The 18,147-nt window shown below is 30.9% G+C and overlaps 2 protein-coding genes across 7 annotated transcripts in view; one reads left to right on the forward strand and one right to left on the reverse strand.

Moving 5' to 3' along the window:
* kcc (solute carrier family 12 member kcc) overlaps window positions 1-18,147 on the forward strand; it is a 257,609-nt gene that overhangs the window by 82,030 nt on the left and 157,432 nt on the right. The window lies entirely within an intron of this gene.
* LOC146535484 (monocarboxylate transporter 9-like) lies at window positions 3,182-17,139 on the reverse strand. The gene is made up of 8 exons (XM_085191566.1): window positions 16,691-17,139; window positions 14,054-14,180; window positions 11,092-11,514; window positions 10,643-10,988; window positions 9,709-9,856; window positions 5,418-5,562; window positions 4,368-4,559; window positions 3,182-3,373 (listed from the first exon to the last, which is right to left on the reverse strand). Exons 1-8 carry the CDS (start codon window positions 16,808-16,810, stop codon window positions 3,234-3,236), a joined length of 1,641 nt encoding a protein of 546 aa, XP_085047692.1. The 5' UTR covers window positions 16,811-17,139; the 3' UTR covers window positions 3,182-3,233.

Raw genomic sequence — 18,147 nt, forward strand, 5'->3', positions numbered from 1 at the left:
GAGTTGCTCTCTTAAATAGACAATTATTTATGAAGAAAACTTATTCTTACATATTGCTCATAATTTATGAAATGTTCTATTAAAATACGAGGCCGGCGTGGAATTATTATTTTTTAATACTTTCATTTCTTCGCTCTGGCACCAAGGCAAAACCAGCAAGGCGGAAGTGGGGAACGGAGTGTCCTAACACTATATTACCTTGCTGATAGAGCGTGAAGCTGTTTTTTCTATTAAAATATAATATTCACATTTTAGATAAATAATTTTAAGACATGATTTAAATAACATAACGAAATTTAAAATACAGTACGCATAAAGATATTTAAATAAAACAAACTTCGTCCACATCAAAAACTGATGTAAAATGTCTTACACGTGTCATAATTAAAAAAAAGACGTTATTTGTAAAATTTTACAGAATCATGTCTGTAAACGTCATCGCAATCTCGTCAAGAAATGTCAACATGTCAACTTTTAAGTGACAGGCTATCTGAAACCAGTAGGTAGATATTAATGACACCGGTTTAATACCAATTAATCACTAATGAACGTCTCTAAGCACGACACGTTCGATATACAATAATAGATACTGTTTGATAACTCCATATCAAACAATGAATGAAGATTTTTTCCAGGTTTACGCTGTATCCCGCATGTAGTAGGGTGGGCAGAGATACCTTAGTGTGAAGACATTCCAGTATTAACTTTCCACCGAATTTTGAAGGTTATTTGGAGCGTTGACGCCACGCTTTGCCTCGATACCAGAGTGAAAAAATGAAAATATTAAATTTCCTTGAGTGGGAATCGAACCCACAACCAGTCGCGTTTACAGTTATACCCTTGTGTCTCTGCGCCATGACTGTCCTCAAGAAGATTTTTTTAATAATGATGCTGATAAATCTGCTCTTTTGTCAAGAAGATAAGAGTGCATTCAACTAGGAATATATCATTAGTGTATTTGAGTGCCGGTGTATTTGAATAAATAAGGTGGTGTTCTAATTTATCAAAATAATATCTGACTGTAGATTGTTATGTATTTTGCTAATTGCATTAAAAAAAGTAATGTAATAAAACATATTAACGTAAAGTAAAGTATAAAATATTTATAAGTAACATTTAAATGTATATTCATTTCAACAATTGGTTTTAATTTTTATAATTTATATAGGATTTTCTGACCATATTTTTAGTTTAACTATTTCATCAATTCAAGATCTCATTTTTAATCTACATAACGATGGCAAGTCCCTTTTAACTGACTGAGTGTAACTGACCGTTGGCATATTCAATATGCACAATTAAACAGCTTACGGAGAAACAAAGAATTGTAGGGCATAAATGAATAAAATATATTTTCTATTAATTTTCACACAGCATGGTAGGCATAAGTAATCTGGGAACGTAGTGTTAAAACATTCCGTTTCTATTAAGATGCTTCCGTTCCCTATCTTCCACTGAATTCTAGAGGCATTGCGTGTTGAATGGCGGAACCCAACACGTCGCTATTAGCCTCTTTACAAGGAAATGAAAATGTTAAATATTGCATTCCCTCGAATGGGAACCGAATCCACAACCGTTGCTTCTACGCTTGTGTCTCTGCGCCATGACAGCACTCTTTTCTTTATTAATTACAATATTTACCTGTTGATATACTTTTTAAGTTTATAGTATTTTTTAATATAACGATTGGAGGGAAAAAACCTTCTCTTTTCGGTCTGAAGAGATGGAAATTACGTGAAGTATGACATAAAAACTTTAAAATTTAAAAATAATAAGTAATAAGAATATTAATGTTAATACTTCACTTCTTTTTATTATATTATATTGAAACATGAACAATGAAAAATCCGATACATTCCGTTGCCCTCATTCCATTGTGATTGGCGCGGACGCTGACGTAGCGCTTTATGAAGACAAAAGAAAAAATATCTAGATTTTTATATAAACAAGAATGTGTGATATTGACTAGTATTCATTTTATAACGCTAACAACGCTAAACAGTATAAAACTAAATATGTGCACAATGAAGATCAATCTCAATATTACACCTAAGAAATTAATAGCGTCAGGATTTTTTTAAGGTTTCCCAGTGGCGCAGTAGGTTATTGTATGATTGTAGACGTCATAGTTGCGGGGTCGATTACTATTGGGGGAACAATTTATATATGTGGTGTAGTGGCTTAAAAATATAAAGATCATAATATTAACTTGAGATTTATTTTCGTTGAAAACAAACATGATCTTCACGGTTATATAAATATATTATAAAAAACTACATAACATAAATACATAATTATGTAAAAACAAACAAAAAATGCTAAAATATATACAAATATTTCAGCTTTAACAGTTTTTATTTGCATCTATATCTTGAGAGATCATTTTAAAATCCTTAACAATAAGTTTAATATAAAAATGTGCAAGACATCTAAAAATGATATGAGTATTACAAATATTGTATATATATTAACATAATATCGATCATTAACGTATTTTACAATGGCACATTCGCTTATATTTTTCTTTATATCACAAGTGACCCCATAAATTAAGTCTATTATAATTAGAAATCCTAGATTTCTAATAGGGATTAACTTCTTATTTAAATGTTCTTATAAAATAAACTAAAAGTAACATTAGTTTCAATAAGTAATGGAACACAATATTAGTCTTGTTTATTAACAATATGAACACATCATAGTTTAATTTAAGGGCCGTCGACAATATTGTTATCAGAGCAACTAGCCATTAGTTCTAACATTATGAAAAATTGATATTCATTAATTACAGGCGTTTCTTTATTCTTAAATATAATAATTATACGCCGAAAAGAAAATGATAAAAAATATGTTTTTTTTCTCGTTAATAATACCTCATATTTTTTTTTCATAACTTTAGAAATATAAAACCGCCGTATTGTAGAGCGGAAATAAAAATACATTTTATAGAAATAGTTTTCCAAATTGTCGCTGTTCTAATTCTTAAGTACAAAATAAAATTATAATGTTTTATAAAAACAACAAAAAAACAAGTCTCGGTATTTTATTTGTTTTGTACGATCCTCATTAAGTAAACTAACGAATTCAACATAGATTAACTTTCACTTTGCATATTATAATATTTAACATTTCTTTGGACGACACAATGAATTAGCTTGGATTGATAAAAATATTGTCTAAGACTATTAATAAATATATTTTATATTAAATCTCGATTATTAACATAATTTACATCATCTTTGAGCACAATCCTTTCTTCGTTTAACGAACGTAATAATGGCCTCCACTGTCCACGGGACCACACAGCACATATTGCAAACAGCCAGCAGAACAAACGCAATGATGTAGCTGCCCGTATAATCTCTTAGGAAACCTGTTAAAAAGATAAAATATAATTTGGAGAATAGAATATTTTGAGGATAAGAAGCAAATGCTAATAGATATGTCGTATTTTATGATAAGGAATCAGATAATTATGGTTGTATTTAGTAACATTTCTTTTTATTTAGTATTATAATTTTTCTTGTATTATCAATTAATGTTATACATTGGGTTTTATACTTCCGATTTATACAAACAATTTTAACTTGTATAATAGCTGAGTAACATCATTGTCGTCATCAACATGACTTTAAAACGGGTAACATGCTTCTCTTAGGTCTAATACCCATATATATGGAAAAAGTATTTTTTCAGGATGAATGTGATTATAATTTGCCATAAAATTTTGCAAGTAAATCATAAACTAATAATATTTAAAAAAAGATATACTATTATAGAATTACAAGTTCTAGGTACAATGTTTTAATTCTTAAGTGAAATATTTCAAGAATTTTGAACTGTTCTTACTTTTCTCGACAAGAAAGTGTATTCGCGTTGTTTAATATTAATCGAGAAGTTGGTCTAAAGTCTTAAAACTTTCTCTACTCTGCTCTTTACAAAGTTACTCAAATAATGCTCTACATTTATAAAACTTTTATCATAATTTTGATAAGTGTACGGCTACTGCCCTGTCTGCCAGCCTTTTGCCGGCTTTATTCTCCACAAACAATATTATCGTTTTAAGGAGGTCTTCCTACAGCTGTTTACTTTTTTGGAGAATTTTAAAAAGGTTTTACAGAAAAAAAATGGAAAGTTACTGGTTACTATAAAATATCTAATGCGAAGCAACATAACCACTTTGAAGTGTTTTTTAAGCAAAAAATATTAAAATTCACTATTTATAAAATTTAAGCCTACTGCTTTCATCGAGCATATTATTAAGATCTAATTATTAAATCATTCACTAGCCTTAGTTCAATAGAAACAGAGTATAAACACTAACTTTAACAATATTAATCACATACAATATAATACAATTCACTTACCAATCATTGGCCCAACACTCAAACTGATAGCTCCAGCTAAAAGCATGTACAATCCATAAGCGGGTGGATATCGCTCGATGGGCACGTGATCCGCCATAACTATGGGCTGGGCTATGTGAACTAACGATCGCAACGCTCCAAGAATTCCCGTTAGGATCAGCAACGGAAGATATGTTGTGAATTGGGAAAATACTGTAAATTAAAGGGATGTTAGGTGTTTTGTTATTTTACGTCAGATATGAAAAAAATAGTACAGAAAAATGATATTTATCTTCTTCAGCAGTAAATGTGCTAAATTTTCCGTTGTCTTAATAGTTTGCAGCGTTAAGTTCCGCCATTTAATGTGCAATGTCTCAAAAATTGGGCAGATAGTGGAAAACTCGAGTACAAAGTGTAAAGCTACTTGTTTAAAAATTTATAACCGATACTACGTCAGAGCTTCACCTATTTCATATTGATGATTAATGAAGTATATGCACCCTGATATTGATTATTGAAGCAACATAGTCAAGGTGATGGTTGTTGTATGGACGGTAATTAGAAATGTGAACCTAACTTATGTAAGTCATAGGGAATTGTAAGATAATTAAAACAATTATCTAAAAATATTGAAATACAATGAAAATATTCAAATTATGTAAGTAAACTGTGTAATTAATACTATGTATGCAGTATATTATTGTATATATTAAAATTAAGGAACTTTTTACATTAATATATTCTATACGCATTTTCTGTGATAAATAAACATGTCTCATTATTTGTATAATTCACATGAACCAATGCCGTGTGACAGAATGAACGGAATGCGAGACAAGGGAAATAAAGCTACTTGCGTAGAATTTTCTATCGTTCAAAGTCCCTTTTATCTTACAATTTTATTATGTAATTTTACTATAAATAGTTATTTTCATAACATAGTGAATGACTTTATTTCAACTTTTTTTTTATAATGTAGACGGAACGCAGACGGAACCTGGGAACCTAGTGTTAAAACACCTTTTTTTCCCATTAAGAAACTTATATTTATACATTATGTGGATGTCTTACCTATCCTAAACAAGGCAGCCAATAAAGCTCCAGCGTAAAACATATATCTGCTATTCATTCTAAAGAACTGTCCTGAAACGCCGAGTAATAACCTCGCTGACATATCTGTTGCGCCTCCAATTGCTATGATGTTTGCAATTTCAGACTGAAAAGAAACAATAATTTAGATTTCATATAAATTTCCCAGTGTATAATGACTGGTGACTATGTAGAATTAAAACTTTATAATAAAATGTTTATATTTCTTTATCCTAATAAAAAACAACGAAGTACGAATCTATAAAAACCGGCAATAGAATTACGTTTCTTGTGTGGGAGTCCCATTAAATATTTACTTTATTTTATTGTTTAGTATTTGTTATTATAATGACAACAGAAATATATTATTATCTCTGAAAATTTAAACTGTCTAACGGTTCATGAGATACAGCCTGGTGACAGATGGATAGACGAACGAAGTTGAACGGACGGCGGAAGAATGTGATCTCGTTTTACCCTTTGGGTACGGAACCCTAAAAATAAGTAAAAACTTACTGTATACCGTAATACAAAAGATAATTTTATCTAAAATATTCCACCGTGTTCTAAGTAAAGGTTAGATTAAAAATGTTAACGTAAACAAATTACATAGTTAAAGTATCAAGCCAAGTTGTAAGCTCGCTAAAGGCCTACTTTATTATTAAAAGGCCGTGGCAAGGTCGGCTCTTCATTAAACAGTTAGAACCTTAATATTTTAATAGTAAACGTCGGTGTTGCCCTTTATTAATAAGTATATTTTTTTAAACTATGTATAATGTCATAATTAATATGAAGGTACACATGTTTCTCTAAATATAAGTTTAATTTTAAAAACAATGTATTAAACTATTGCGTCTTTTGTTTCCAAGAACTGACACAATTATTATAAAGAATGCTGATCTCTTGTTCTGGTGACAAGGGTGCTCTGGTGCTATTTATATATCTATTTTATAATGAAAAAATAAATTATGAATAGAGCATCCATTCGTTTATGCGTTAATGCGTCCGAAGATAGCTATCGAGCTGTTTTAGTTTAATTATGAAAATGTACGATAGAGACTTTAAACACAATATAGAGCATCGTGATAGAATAAGTTATCGTACTAAGTAATTAAAACGGTAGATATTTTGAGAGTTATAAGAGAATTAGTAAGTTATATTTACAAAAATAAAACTTAATTTTAAATTATTTCCAATTATCGCGATAACTCCTAATCGAATCCACGACAACCGTGTCACACTCAGATGCCACTTTGCCACATTTGGTCTCAATTTTTTTCCTATAGGTATTTAACCGGGTAATGCCTTACAGGCAGGTAATGCCTTAAGTTATTTAAGCTTTTAGTTGCAAGGTCGTTCAATCTTTTAGTCTTCATCTCTTCAAAATGTTTCGGCGACGTCATAGAGGCACACAGTCAAGTGAATGGTACTCACGTGCATATGCACGTGGCCTAACGAATAAAGAAATATAAATAATTATAGGCTTATATAATTATCACAAGGTAGTTAAAATTACACCATGGCATTTAAAAAATTAAATTAATTATTTTTTATTATACAGTGTTGTATTTTTCTATCTAAGCCCTTTTACATCGATACCTAAGTTAAGGGCATGGGTTATGAAATATGTAGCCCATAATTTTATTGCGGCGGCCATCTTGAATTCTAATTTATACTAAATATACCTTTATTATTTTTTATATAATTAAATGGCTAAAACCGTATAAAAAAACAACTCTTAGTAATATTCTAAAACATTTAAAAACATACAATAATAACATTTAACAACATATGTTCATATGTAATTAATCGAAAACATAGGTCAAAGTAATCTGTTGTTATGTAATTGTGGGTGTTTCAACAACAGCAATAACTCTAACGATCTATTTGTATTATATGTAATTATTCTATAAATAATCATAATACATAATTGTACAATTAATTAGCAGATTACAAGATTCGAGTTGCTAGTCCAACAATCCGTTGGTTATCTTTTATGTGATAATGGGAAAATTATTTTAATTAAGTAATGAAATGTAAAATAGTTCTTTTTATAAAATTTTAATAAGATAACATAGATTAATGACTAACATATAGAAATGCATAATTCAGGACCTCGTAGAGCAGGGATACAAGCGTGCGACTGTAAACGCGTTGGTTGTGAGTTCGATTCAATCTCTGGTAGCGAGACAAAGCACACCGTTAAATTCTGCCACTCAACATGCAATGCGTCGAGAATTCGGCGGAAAGTGTGTTAAAGGGAACGGAGTGTCTTAACACTAGGTTCCCAGATTTCACGCTGTATCACGCATATAGCAAGTTAGGCAGAGGGAACCTAGTGTAAAGATATGCCGTTTCCCACTTTCTGCTGTATTTTGAGGCATTGCTTGTTGGGTGGTGGAACTCAACACAGCGATTTTGTCTTGTTAACACAGCAAAGAAAATATTAATAAATTATAATTAATTCCTCCGAGTGGGGATTGAACCCACAATCACCACCATAACAGCCACATGCATGTGTCACTGCGCCATTGTATGAAGATTTATTTATTCTGAACCTATAGGAAGATGTAGTGTAATTGATCTAAAGTCAATGATCTGAATGATCTAGTGTCAACGACAGTTAAACCTATAACGCTGATAACTGGTCTAACCGCAAGGTTACGGTTAGTCTCATTAGATGGGCTGTCATAGTTAGAGAACTTGATAGTACATCCTTTGCCAGGTTTATCAGGATAGATTGAAATACAATTTCTATTCAAATAATAAAGGAAATAATAAAAGAAGCATGTAAAGACAAATAACCTGACTATACTTAAAAACTAAAAGAGAAGCCCGATAGAATACTGTATAAGTATACCATTGAAACAGATAATACATTAACAAAACGAAAGTTCTTTAAAAAATAGACATTTAACATGGCTCCTAAGGATAATTAATTGATTGAAGAATGGGAAAAGAATGGGAAGAAGTTGAAATTTTATATGTAGGTAGGTAAAAGAGTGGATACCACTTGGACATTCGAAATATACACTGGAAATTCGAAATTAAGAATTAAATGTTCCGGGCGATGACTAGTTACTATATATACGTAATATTGCTATAGATGCTACTTAGAGCTTGCAATTTTTGGGTATGAATGCAAATAGAACCTACCTTAGACTATTTAGATAAGTATAAAAAAGCTCCTGTGCCACGTTTATATCAAACATAACTTTAAAAAAAGCAGTTACACGCTTTTTCACGCATATCACTGTATTTTTAAATGCCCAATATTTAAGGCATCGCGTGTTAATCTTTGTGTAAGAGCGCACAAATGAAAATACACATGTCCATATAAGTTCAAATCCAATGAACCCACCACCATCTCGTTCACGAGTCCACTGCGCGACTACGGTTTCGTTATTGAAGACAAAATCTGATTATAAAACATAATGTCGGCTGACAAGCATTGAATAATATTACGCAATAGTTGAATATTCCAACTCTATTTATTCTATATTGAGACAGTTATTATAAATTCCCTTGAGATCACTAATTTAAGAACAATTTGATATTTTATATTATGAAATTTCAATGTTAATTTTAAAAAAAGGGCGTCATGTTTCTGGTATTGCGTAATATAAGGCAACGTTAACGGGTTGTCGATTCCATAGCAAGGTTATTAAGCAGGCGGTATAGAGCTCTTCGTGCGTGTTCTAAAAGCGGTTCAACTAAATGTTTATTAGACGGCTAAAGGTTATGGTATTTATTTAATTAATAAATATGATTGGGGTTGCCATAAAATTATAAATAATTCAGCTCTAAAAAAAAACATTTTTTTATTGAACGACGGTGCAATTAACAGAATAATATATATTTTTTTGTATAGGTAAGCCCCTTACGTGTAGCACTACAGGAAGCAAACTCAAATATTGCAACTATACGTAGAAAAGTAATAAATGTTCCTGTGTACAGGTTATACAAAACTTAATTAAACTAAAAGATTGCATCTTTTTATACTTTTGATTATTTAGTGAATTGTATAGAAATATGTGAATATGAAGATTAGTGATGGTGACAAAGCCAGTAAGACCTTATTGGGGCCATCGTGGCGAAATGTTAGCCCGAAGCTTGTGGGTTCGATTCCCACTTCTTGTAATACAGACCTCGAATGCCGGCAGAATACACGTTTGAAGCAGAGAAAAAAAACAACCAGCCTATGAGGGAAGTAGAGTTGTGTTGATTAAATAGCTCATAAAATCTATATAAAAATAAAGATAGCACCACTTACCTTAGTCAAACCATTTTTATCTAAAAATAATGGCTCCAGTGTGAAAAATGTCAAATCAGCAAAAAAGGTCAGCGCCATCCCAAATATGATATTATCGTAAACCAAATCTTTTAATAGCGTTAAATCCAAAAACTCGGCTACTGTTTGCCTAAAACAATAATAATTTATATTCCATTATATTTACTTCGTTATGGTGTAACTCAACGCCGCGATTTCTGCTACCAGAGCGGGGAAATGGAAATAATACATTGCTCTCGAGTGGACATCCAGTCGAAAGTGTGACTGTAAAATCGACTGGTTGTTTGGGTTCGATTCCCCACTCGTGGAAATTAAATATTTATGTAAATTTATATTTTCATTTCTTCGTGAAAGTGGAGAACAGAGTGTCTTAACACTGGGTTCCTTCTGCCTACCCTGCAGTGTGCGGGATACAGTGTGAAGCTGGTTATTTTTTAATTTTTTTATTTATTATAAATAAACATCAGCGAATATGTTTTAACATTATAATATTACTAGCGGACCCGGACGCGGCTACGCCTGCTTGAAATATAAGAATATAATTTCTATAGAAATATAATATCAATCTAGATGAAATGCTAAAAGTGACTATTATATTTATTTTCATAAGGATGAATATCAAAATGACGCGGTAACGAACGCGGTCGCGTAGCGACGACGGTTGTTATTAACATGGCAGAATAAATTGCATGTCAAATTAGAACGTATTTTAATTTATTAGTATATATGTGTAATGTAATATTATATAGCCTATAGCACTTCTGAAGAATGCAGCTTTCATACAAAACAAAAACAAAGTAAATCGGACCAGTAGATCCAGAGATCTTAGCGTTCAAACAAACAAACAAACTCTTCCGCTTTATTATATTAGTATAGATATTTAAGAAAAACAACTACTTTATTAAACAGTACTTACCATTTTCCATATTTATTTTTGACAATCGGCATTGGTTCTACAGCGATATTGCCAAAATTGCCTAAACTCGACACAGATGCTGCTTTATACAAATTCTCTATATACACATTATCACTAGAATCGAAATTACTATCTGTTTTCCCATCGCTAGGAATTAGAACTACAGGGATACTAAGCCTCCTGGAATCTGTTAATTTTGGTATAAACAATAACCCTGAGTTCTTTTGACTATCTATATTTTTAGAATATAAATTCTGTACAGACTTCGTGTTCTGTTTTGTGATGTTTGACTTCATAAAATCGAACTGATTCTGATCGTCTTCGATAGCCGGTGTTGGTGGGATAACTAAAAAAAATCAATTCTTAATAAGACTTGTCTACATATGCTGTAGTTAAAAGTACGCGTCCATTGAACTAAGTATAGGCCAAAGCTTGTCTAATGTACTTACGAACAATTTTTTCGCACGACTTTATTCTTTTAACCATGTGCCATTGTACTGGGTGCATGACTAGAGCGCCAAATATACTATGCGAGGAAATGGCACAAAGAATTGCTAAAGTCCCTCGAAAACCATATTCTGTTATTGTAAATTTTATGAACAAGGGATAAACCATTGTTATCAAGCCGATTGAGGCTTTGCAAAGACTCAAATAAAGTACTTTCTTCCTAGTAAAGAAGCTGTTGAAGCTAGTGTAAGATACGGGTATGAGTAAGCCCATCCCTAAGCCCTGTAGAAATCCATTGGTTATGATTAGTTGGGTCGTGGACGTAACAAAAATAGCTAGAAACGAAGCCAACGTGTATATGAAGGCTCCAATTAGTCCAACTTGTCGCAATGACAGTTTCTTCAATACAATGTTTGATGAAAAGCCTGAAACAATGACATATTATTTAATACAAAAAGGAATAATGGAGGGCATCGTGCTGAGTGCACATCGGCACAATTACCTCCATTGGGGCCAGTCGTGAAGCAGGGGCACAAGCGTGTGACTGTAATGGTGATAGGTTGTGGATTCGATTCCCACTCGAGGAAATTTAATATTTTCATATTGTCGAGGCAAAGTAGAGTAGAGGTCGGCGGCTTCAAGTTAAAGAAACACATTTAGAAATTTACACATTCTGTACTGTTATAAACTCCATAGAATAAAGTTAAACAAATATATACAACTCGTATGTACGTATTAAATAGGTTTTCTATAGCGATCATCATATCAGCGATCATTCGAACTCCAATTTTAATTTAAAATATCCAACATATTTTCTCTGCAGGTAAATAAAATCACTAACGACCCATACAATTATGTATCTTACTTACTCTATGTATTGATTATTCTATTGTATTTTTCTGTTTTTTAAATATGAAAAAAAACATTAGCGAATGTAATTTATTCCTGATATGACATTAGATAATGATATTTTATTGGAAATGTTATCCAGTTATGATAAGTGAGGCTTTTTTAATAATGTTATATTTGAATTTTAATAGTCATCCGTAAATTTATTATACAAATTAACAAAGCCTTAGGCATTAAAACCATATTTCATAATATTTTAGCTATATGATATACTTACTATATGTATATTTCTTACAAGCTTTTATTAGAGTTTCACTGCTGTATTAATATGGGAATAATCACTAAGAGTTATATATGAGACATGACTACAGATGCAGTGGGTATATGTAATCAATTAACGTATTGTAATAGCTTATACATTTTTTGACAGTGTAACCATTTCATGGCTTAGTAGTTTGTATAGCGAAATAAACAAGCCTTTAGCACTCGCGGCGGCCACCAAAGTTCTAGTTAACTTTATCATTTAAGATTATGAACTAAAATTGCTTTTTGAGTACAAGATGAGAAGAGATAAAAAATAAATTTTTTTCTTAAATGTCCCCTATTTATATTTAAAGACCAATTCGACTACTAAATACACAATATTGCTAAGTCCACTAAAGATAGAGAAGAAATTGACTTCGATTTGATTATTTCCATTTACATAAAAAAGAATATATACTTTATAAAGTAATTCAGAAGAAAACTTATTATATACATACATATTTTATCTATGTGTAAATAATAAAAATCATACAATAATATACTCGAGAAAGCAAGTTTTACGTCAACAAGTCGACTCCGAGACATAATATATGTAGTTAAGCAAATAAAAAATATTCATAATAACATATAAGCAATATTTAAACGCTTTATTTATGTAAAGTATATAATAAGTATAAATAATAACACAATAAACGGTTTTAGTGTAATTATCTGGCTCCACGTTTCCATGGTAACTGGTAAACATGTGCAAGGCTGTTTTTAGGGTTCCGTAGCCGAATGACAAAAACGGAACCTTTATAATTTTATCGTGTCTGCCTGTCTGCCCGTCCGTAGGTCACTTTATTCCAAATATATGGAATTAAAGCAAAAAAAAATTAACCATGAAACGTATACGTGTGGGGTGTCTATAGATAGGTCTATAAAACTGACGAAAGCCAAAAGATTCAAAAGATATTCCAAAGATTCCATTCAAAGTGCTAAAAAGTGTACTATTTTTACTTGGGTAAAAAGGGTGTTAAAACTAGATATAGACCAACTTGCGGGGATAGAACCCGCACCTAATTTACATTCAGACGCTGCTCTGCCATTGCCCCATGATGGCTCAATGTTAAAAATGCTCTTCTAAATTAAGTAGTCAATAACTTCATAATACTATAAATTTTATAAAATAAATTAATGAAACTACAAACACGTTAACTGCAGGATTGATGTATTAAGTAAAAAAAATTAAAACAGTTAATTGCTGAATTAAAATTAAGTCACGTTAAAATATTAAGCAGAGTGTGTCACATCATTAATTATTATACTGAATAATTTTATAAATTACATTCTACTTGTAACGGTAATTTTAACTTGTTCGTGGACGTTGATTACATACTCTCTATACGTGAGTTTCTACTCCCCTTTAGTGGGCCACCGTCTTTAGCGTATTATTGGTGACTCTCTAGGGTAAGAGGAGTTGGAGATGAGCGTACTGCCTTCTCCTATTCCCTAGCCTACGACGGAGCGGGCCTGCATTTGCGCTAGACAGTTTCTACTCTCTTAGTCCAGGTACAGTGGGTCAACACGATTAATGAATTTAATGTCACGTTAAAAAAGTAATATAGCATACCTCTATAAATTAACTATCCAATACAAGAAGAATTTTAAAATTAGCACCAATACTTCCTGAGATTATTGCGTTCGACCAAACAAACTCAACTCAGTCACTCACTCACTTCATTATTATATTATATTATAAGCTGTGATTATATTACTATATATTATAGTATATTCGTATGTCAGAAAAAATATTATGAAATATATTTTATATATTATAATAAATTTGTTGTTGCAGGTACTATCACTTACCGGCAATAGCGAGGGTTACTTGAAAAACGCCGTAGACAACTGTGACAGCGCCTGTACCAACACCCAGTTCGTTTAAGAAGTCGTTATATATAAACCCAAAGACGGGCTGATGGGCAGTGCCGGCTATCTGTAACAAAGAAGAAAATTGGTTTTATATATTTTTATTAAAATATATAAAATTTTCTTTTAAAATAAGGTATAAGGAGTAAATTGAATTCGTAAACATGAATGAGCGACTGACGGACCATATATTATATGTACATGTCGTAACTTATAGTTTAGTAGTTATGGAGACGGAAATTATATGTACATACATTCATAATATAGGTATGGGTGATTATGGTATCACAAAAATCATCAATATCATCATTATTATGATCATGTGGAAAAATTTTTTTGTGAGGCCGCCTGACGCAGCGGCGCGGTGTCTGATTGTAAACCCGGCGGTCGTGGATTCGATTTCCATTCGAGGGAACCATTTTATTTCCTAGCTCCGATCAGCACTTCCGCCACTAACTACATCGCGGAAATTGAGAATATATTAACTCAAGCTTCATTGATTCTTAAAAAACTACGGCACTTACAGTATTCTGAGACAGGATATGTTAATTATAGGCAATATAAAAATTAGATTAAAAAAAATAATTGGCCCTTCTTACCAGAATAGCCTTCCGAGCCGGTGGCGGTGGTACCTTTATGTTCATTTGACGATTTAAAAGTCTTACATAAGTCTAGTTGAATACAAAATGTTTTGAATTTTCTTTTGAATTAGGTAGAAACTATTATCACTTATGTGAAGTGATATATCTCTGTTTCTAATTTTACAATTTTTTTAATAATATTAATAATTAAATTTGATTGGTTTGTATGGTAAAAAAGTACTAAATACTGATAAAAACCTACCCCTACGTTTAAAAGTTAGACCAAAAAATCATTTGTCATTCTTTGAATACAAAACATTTATTTCCATTCAATAAAAACGGTCGCTATTCCGGACGAATCGTTACGAAATAAAAATTGTTTTTTTATTGAATGAATTGACCTCTTTGATAGCTGACGGAGGATGGTATTTAGAAATGCCTGATATATAAATATTTATATATGTAATATAATATGGGTATATTCTTTCGTCTTTTCTAACCTTGAGCCTTTCCCGGTTATCATATTTTAATACAATCATATTTTTTATTATATATCTAGCACATAGCAGGGCCGGCAGTGGGAACCTGGGCACCTAATGTTAAAACACTACATTCCCATTAAGACACTTCCGATCTTCACTTTCCGCCGAACTCTGGAGGCATTGCGTATTATGTGGCGGAATCCAACGCCGCATGAGAGGCAACTCTTTGTTTCTTTATCAAAGCAAGGAAATGAAAAAGTTAAAAATTTGATTTCCTCCAGTGGGAATCGAACCCACAACCTGTCGCGTTTACATTTGCTCGTTGACATTTTTTTATCTTAAACAAGCTCCATTATTTACCTATGCAATCAGGGTAAAAAGTGTTGCTAATTGCACCACTTTTGTCTGGTTAAAAGAAAAAAACATTGTGTTTTCGGTATTTTCCATTCTAATTAGGCAAAATGCTATAGCTTTAGTTATCGAGCATTCAAACCTTATATTTATTACCTTTCAATTTATCATCAGGGTCTTTTGTCTAAGTACATATGAAAAATAAATTGAAAATAGTTTATATTTGACCAAAATCTTTATGCTCTTCTTATTAACCTGAGTATAAATATTTTTTTACCTTCATATTCTAAAATTATTTTTCATGTTTCAGTTGTTTCAAAATTGTTAAAGAGATAGAAATTAGATATTTATGTAAAAGTAGTTTTTTATATAATTTTTAAAATAAAAAATGTATCTGCTTATATTGTGACCATGGATTAGACATAGTGTAAACTCTTTGAAACGTGTATTTAAAAAATATTTTAAAAATATCCTCTTTACTATAAATTTAAATAATTGTCTAATAACTAATAGATATTAATAAAAAAAATGTAAGAATATTGTAACGTTAAAAATTTATCACTTTACTCAATTATTAATTCAAAATATACGTATTTTTATTTAAATAAAATAAATAATAATTATTATTAATGAATATAGTAGATCAGTAATAAATTCTGATTATTTATTATTATAATAAATAATCATAATTTATTCAAAAACTGAAATCTATATATTTAAAACAAAAATATTTTATATAATTTCTATTTATAATAATTATAATAATTTGTTATTATTTTTAAAGCTTTATATGTAAAAATTTAAAAATAATAGTAAAAAAAAATTTGTTTTATATACAATCTAAAGTTACGTGAATATCTTTGCATATTGTCATATGCAGAGTGCAGTAATATGCTTATTGAGTGATATTCAATTATAACATGCTTACATTGTTATATAAAAAATAGGACATAAACTAGCAACATGTTATGCGTTTATGCGTATTAAAATGTACGTGTTTAAAATATATATTTTTTGTTGTTAGGTCAATTTATTAATATATATATTTTATTTATATTAATTATTATAATAATAATTTTCTATTAATTGAAAATCTCTCAGAAAAACATTATTTTACTGGATACATATAGTTAAAATATATTTAAAAAAGAAACATTACTTACAAATATAACAGATACGCCCACGCACACCAAATAACCCCAGCCGCCCTCCGGTGGGACGAGTTCGTATTTCTTCTCATCACTATCACAACTACTCAGACTACTTTTACCTTGTGTACTCATTTTACCAAATGTTCTGGCGACAGACGAAAGCCTGAATAAAATGTAATTCTACCTTCCTTTTATAAAACACCTTGGGTGGTAATTTACACGTAAATAATTATATATCTGTTAGTATAGGGATTATACAATCTGTGAATCCTCGCATCGGTTTGTAAACAGTATGAACGGATTTTCCAAACGTACAATAACAATATGATAAAAGCAAGTCCCATTCACACCGCGCGATGACTTACGACTAACTAAACAAACTAAGCGTTTTTCTTCTCAAAGATTTACTTAATTGAGATCGATATTATAATATGGGAGCACGATCGCTTCCAAGCTACGACTGCGACAGTTTGTACGACACACGAACAAACGGTTCAAAAGCGGTTTTAATTATTTTCATTCATAAAAATAATGCGTGGGTTTACGCAATATAAGTACTTCCATTAAACAATTATGTAATTAGCAGGAACCGGTTATCTTTTTTTAAGACAGTTTTGTAAAAAAAACACTTTTGAAAATGTTATGATTATTATATGCATATATATAGATACATATATATTTCTTATGACATGATAGTAATATTTTTTTAGCTTCACGCTTCATTCCTAGTTATGTAGGTAAGTATACCTCCTTCGTTCTCCTCGTCCTCTCTCATCAACCTCTGTACCTCCAGGTATCCTCATATTTTTATGTGATCCAGTATCAAAGATACTCTATTTTCGAGGTCAACCGAGATCTCCCTCTGCCTCTCATGTCACTCACTCTAAATTTATAAATCCATTTGTCATTCTTTCGTCACTCATTCTCTCAACGTGCAGAAATCACCTGACACGTCGTTCTTTATATTGTCATAATTTCTGGTATACGTACTGATGCAATTTAGTTTAGAAACAATTAAAAATTATTCTTGAGACTTTCTTATTCTAAATTTAATAGCCTTGCTTATCTATACTAATATAATAAAGCGGAAGAGTTTGTTTGTTTGTTTGTTTGTTTGAACGCTAAGATCTCTGGATCTACTGGTCCGATTTACTTTGTTTTTGTTTTGTATGAAAGCTGCATCCTTCAGAAGTGCTATATGCTATATAACATTACATTACACATATACACTAATATATTAAAATACTCTCTAATTTGACATGCAATTTATTCTGCCATGTTAATAACAACCGTCGTTGCTAAGCAACGGTTTGCTAAGTTTTTTTGTTGTTTTAAGAAAACGTCACCCAAAATGAACTTATATTTTGATATTCATCCTTATGAAAATAAATATAATAGTCACTTTTAGCATTTTATTACCTAGATTAAAATTATAGTTTACTGTATAACATTCTAATAAATAATTAAGG

The sequence above is a fragment of the Heliconius melpomene genome, chromosome 10 (genome assembly GCF_056956725.1).
Source record: "Heliconius melpomene rosina isolate 202511_hmr_F chromosome 10, ASM5695672v1, whole genome shotgun sequence".
Taxonomy (NCBI): domain Eukaryota; kingdom Metazoa; phylum Arthropoda; class Insecta; order Lepidoptera; family Nymphalidae; genus Heliconius; species Heliconius melpomene.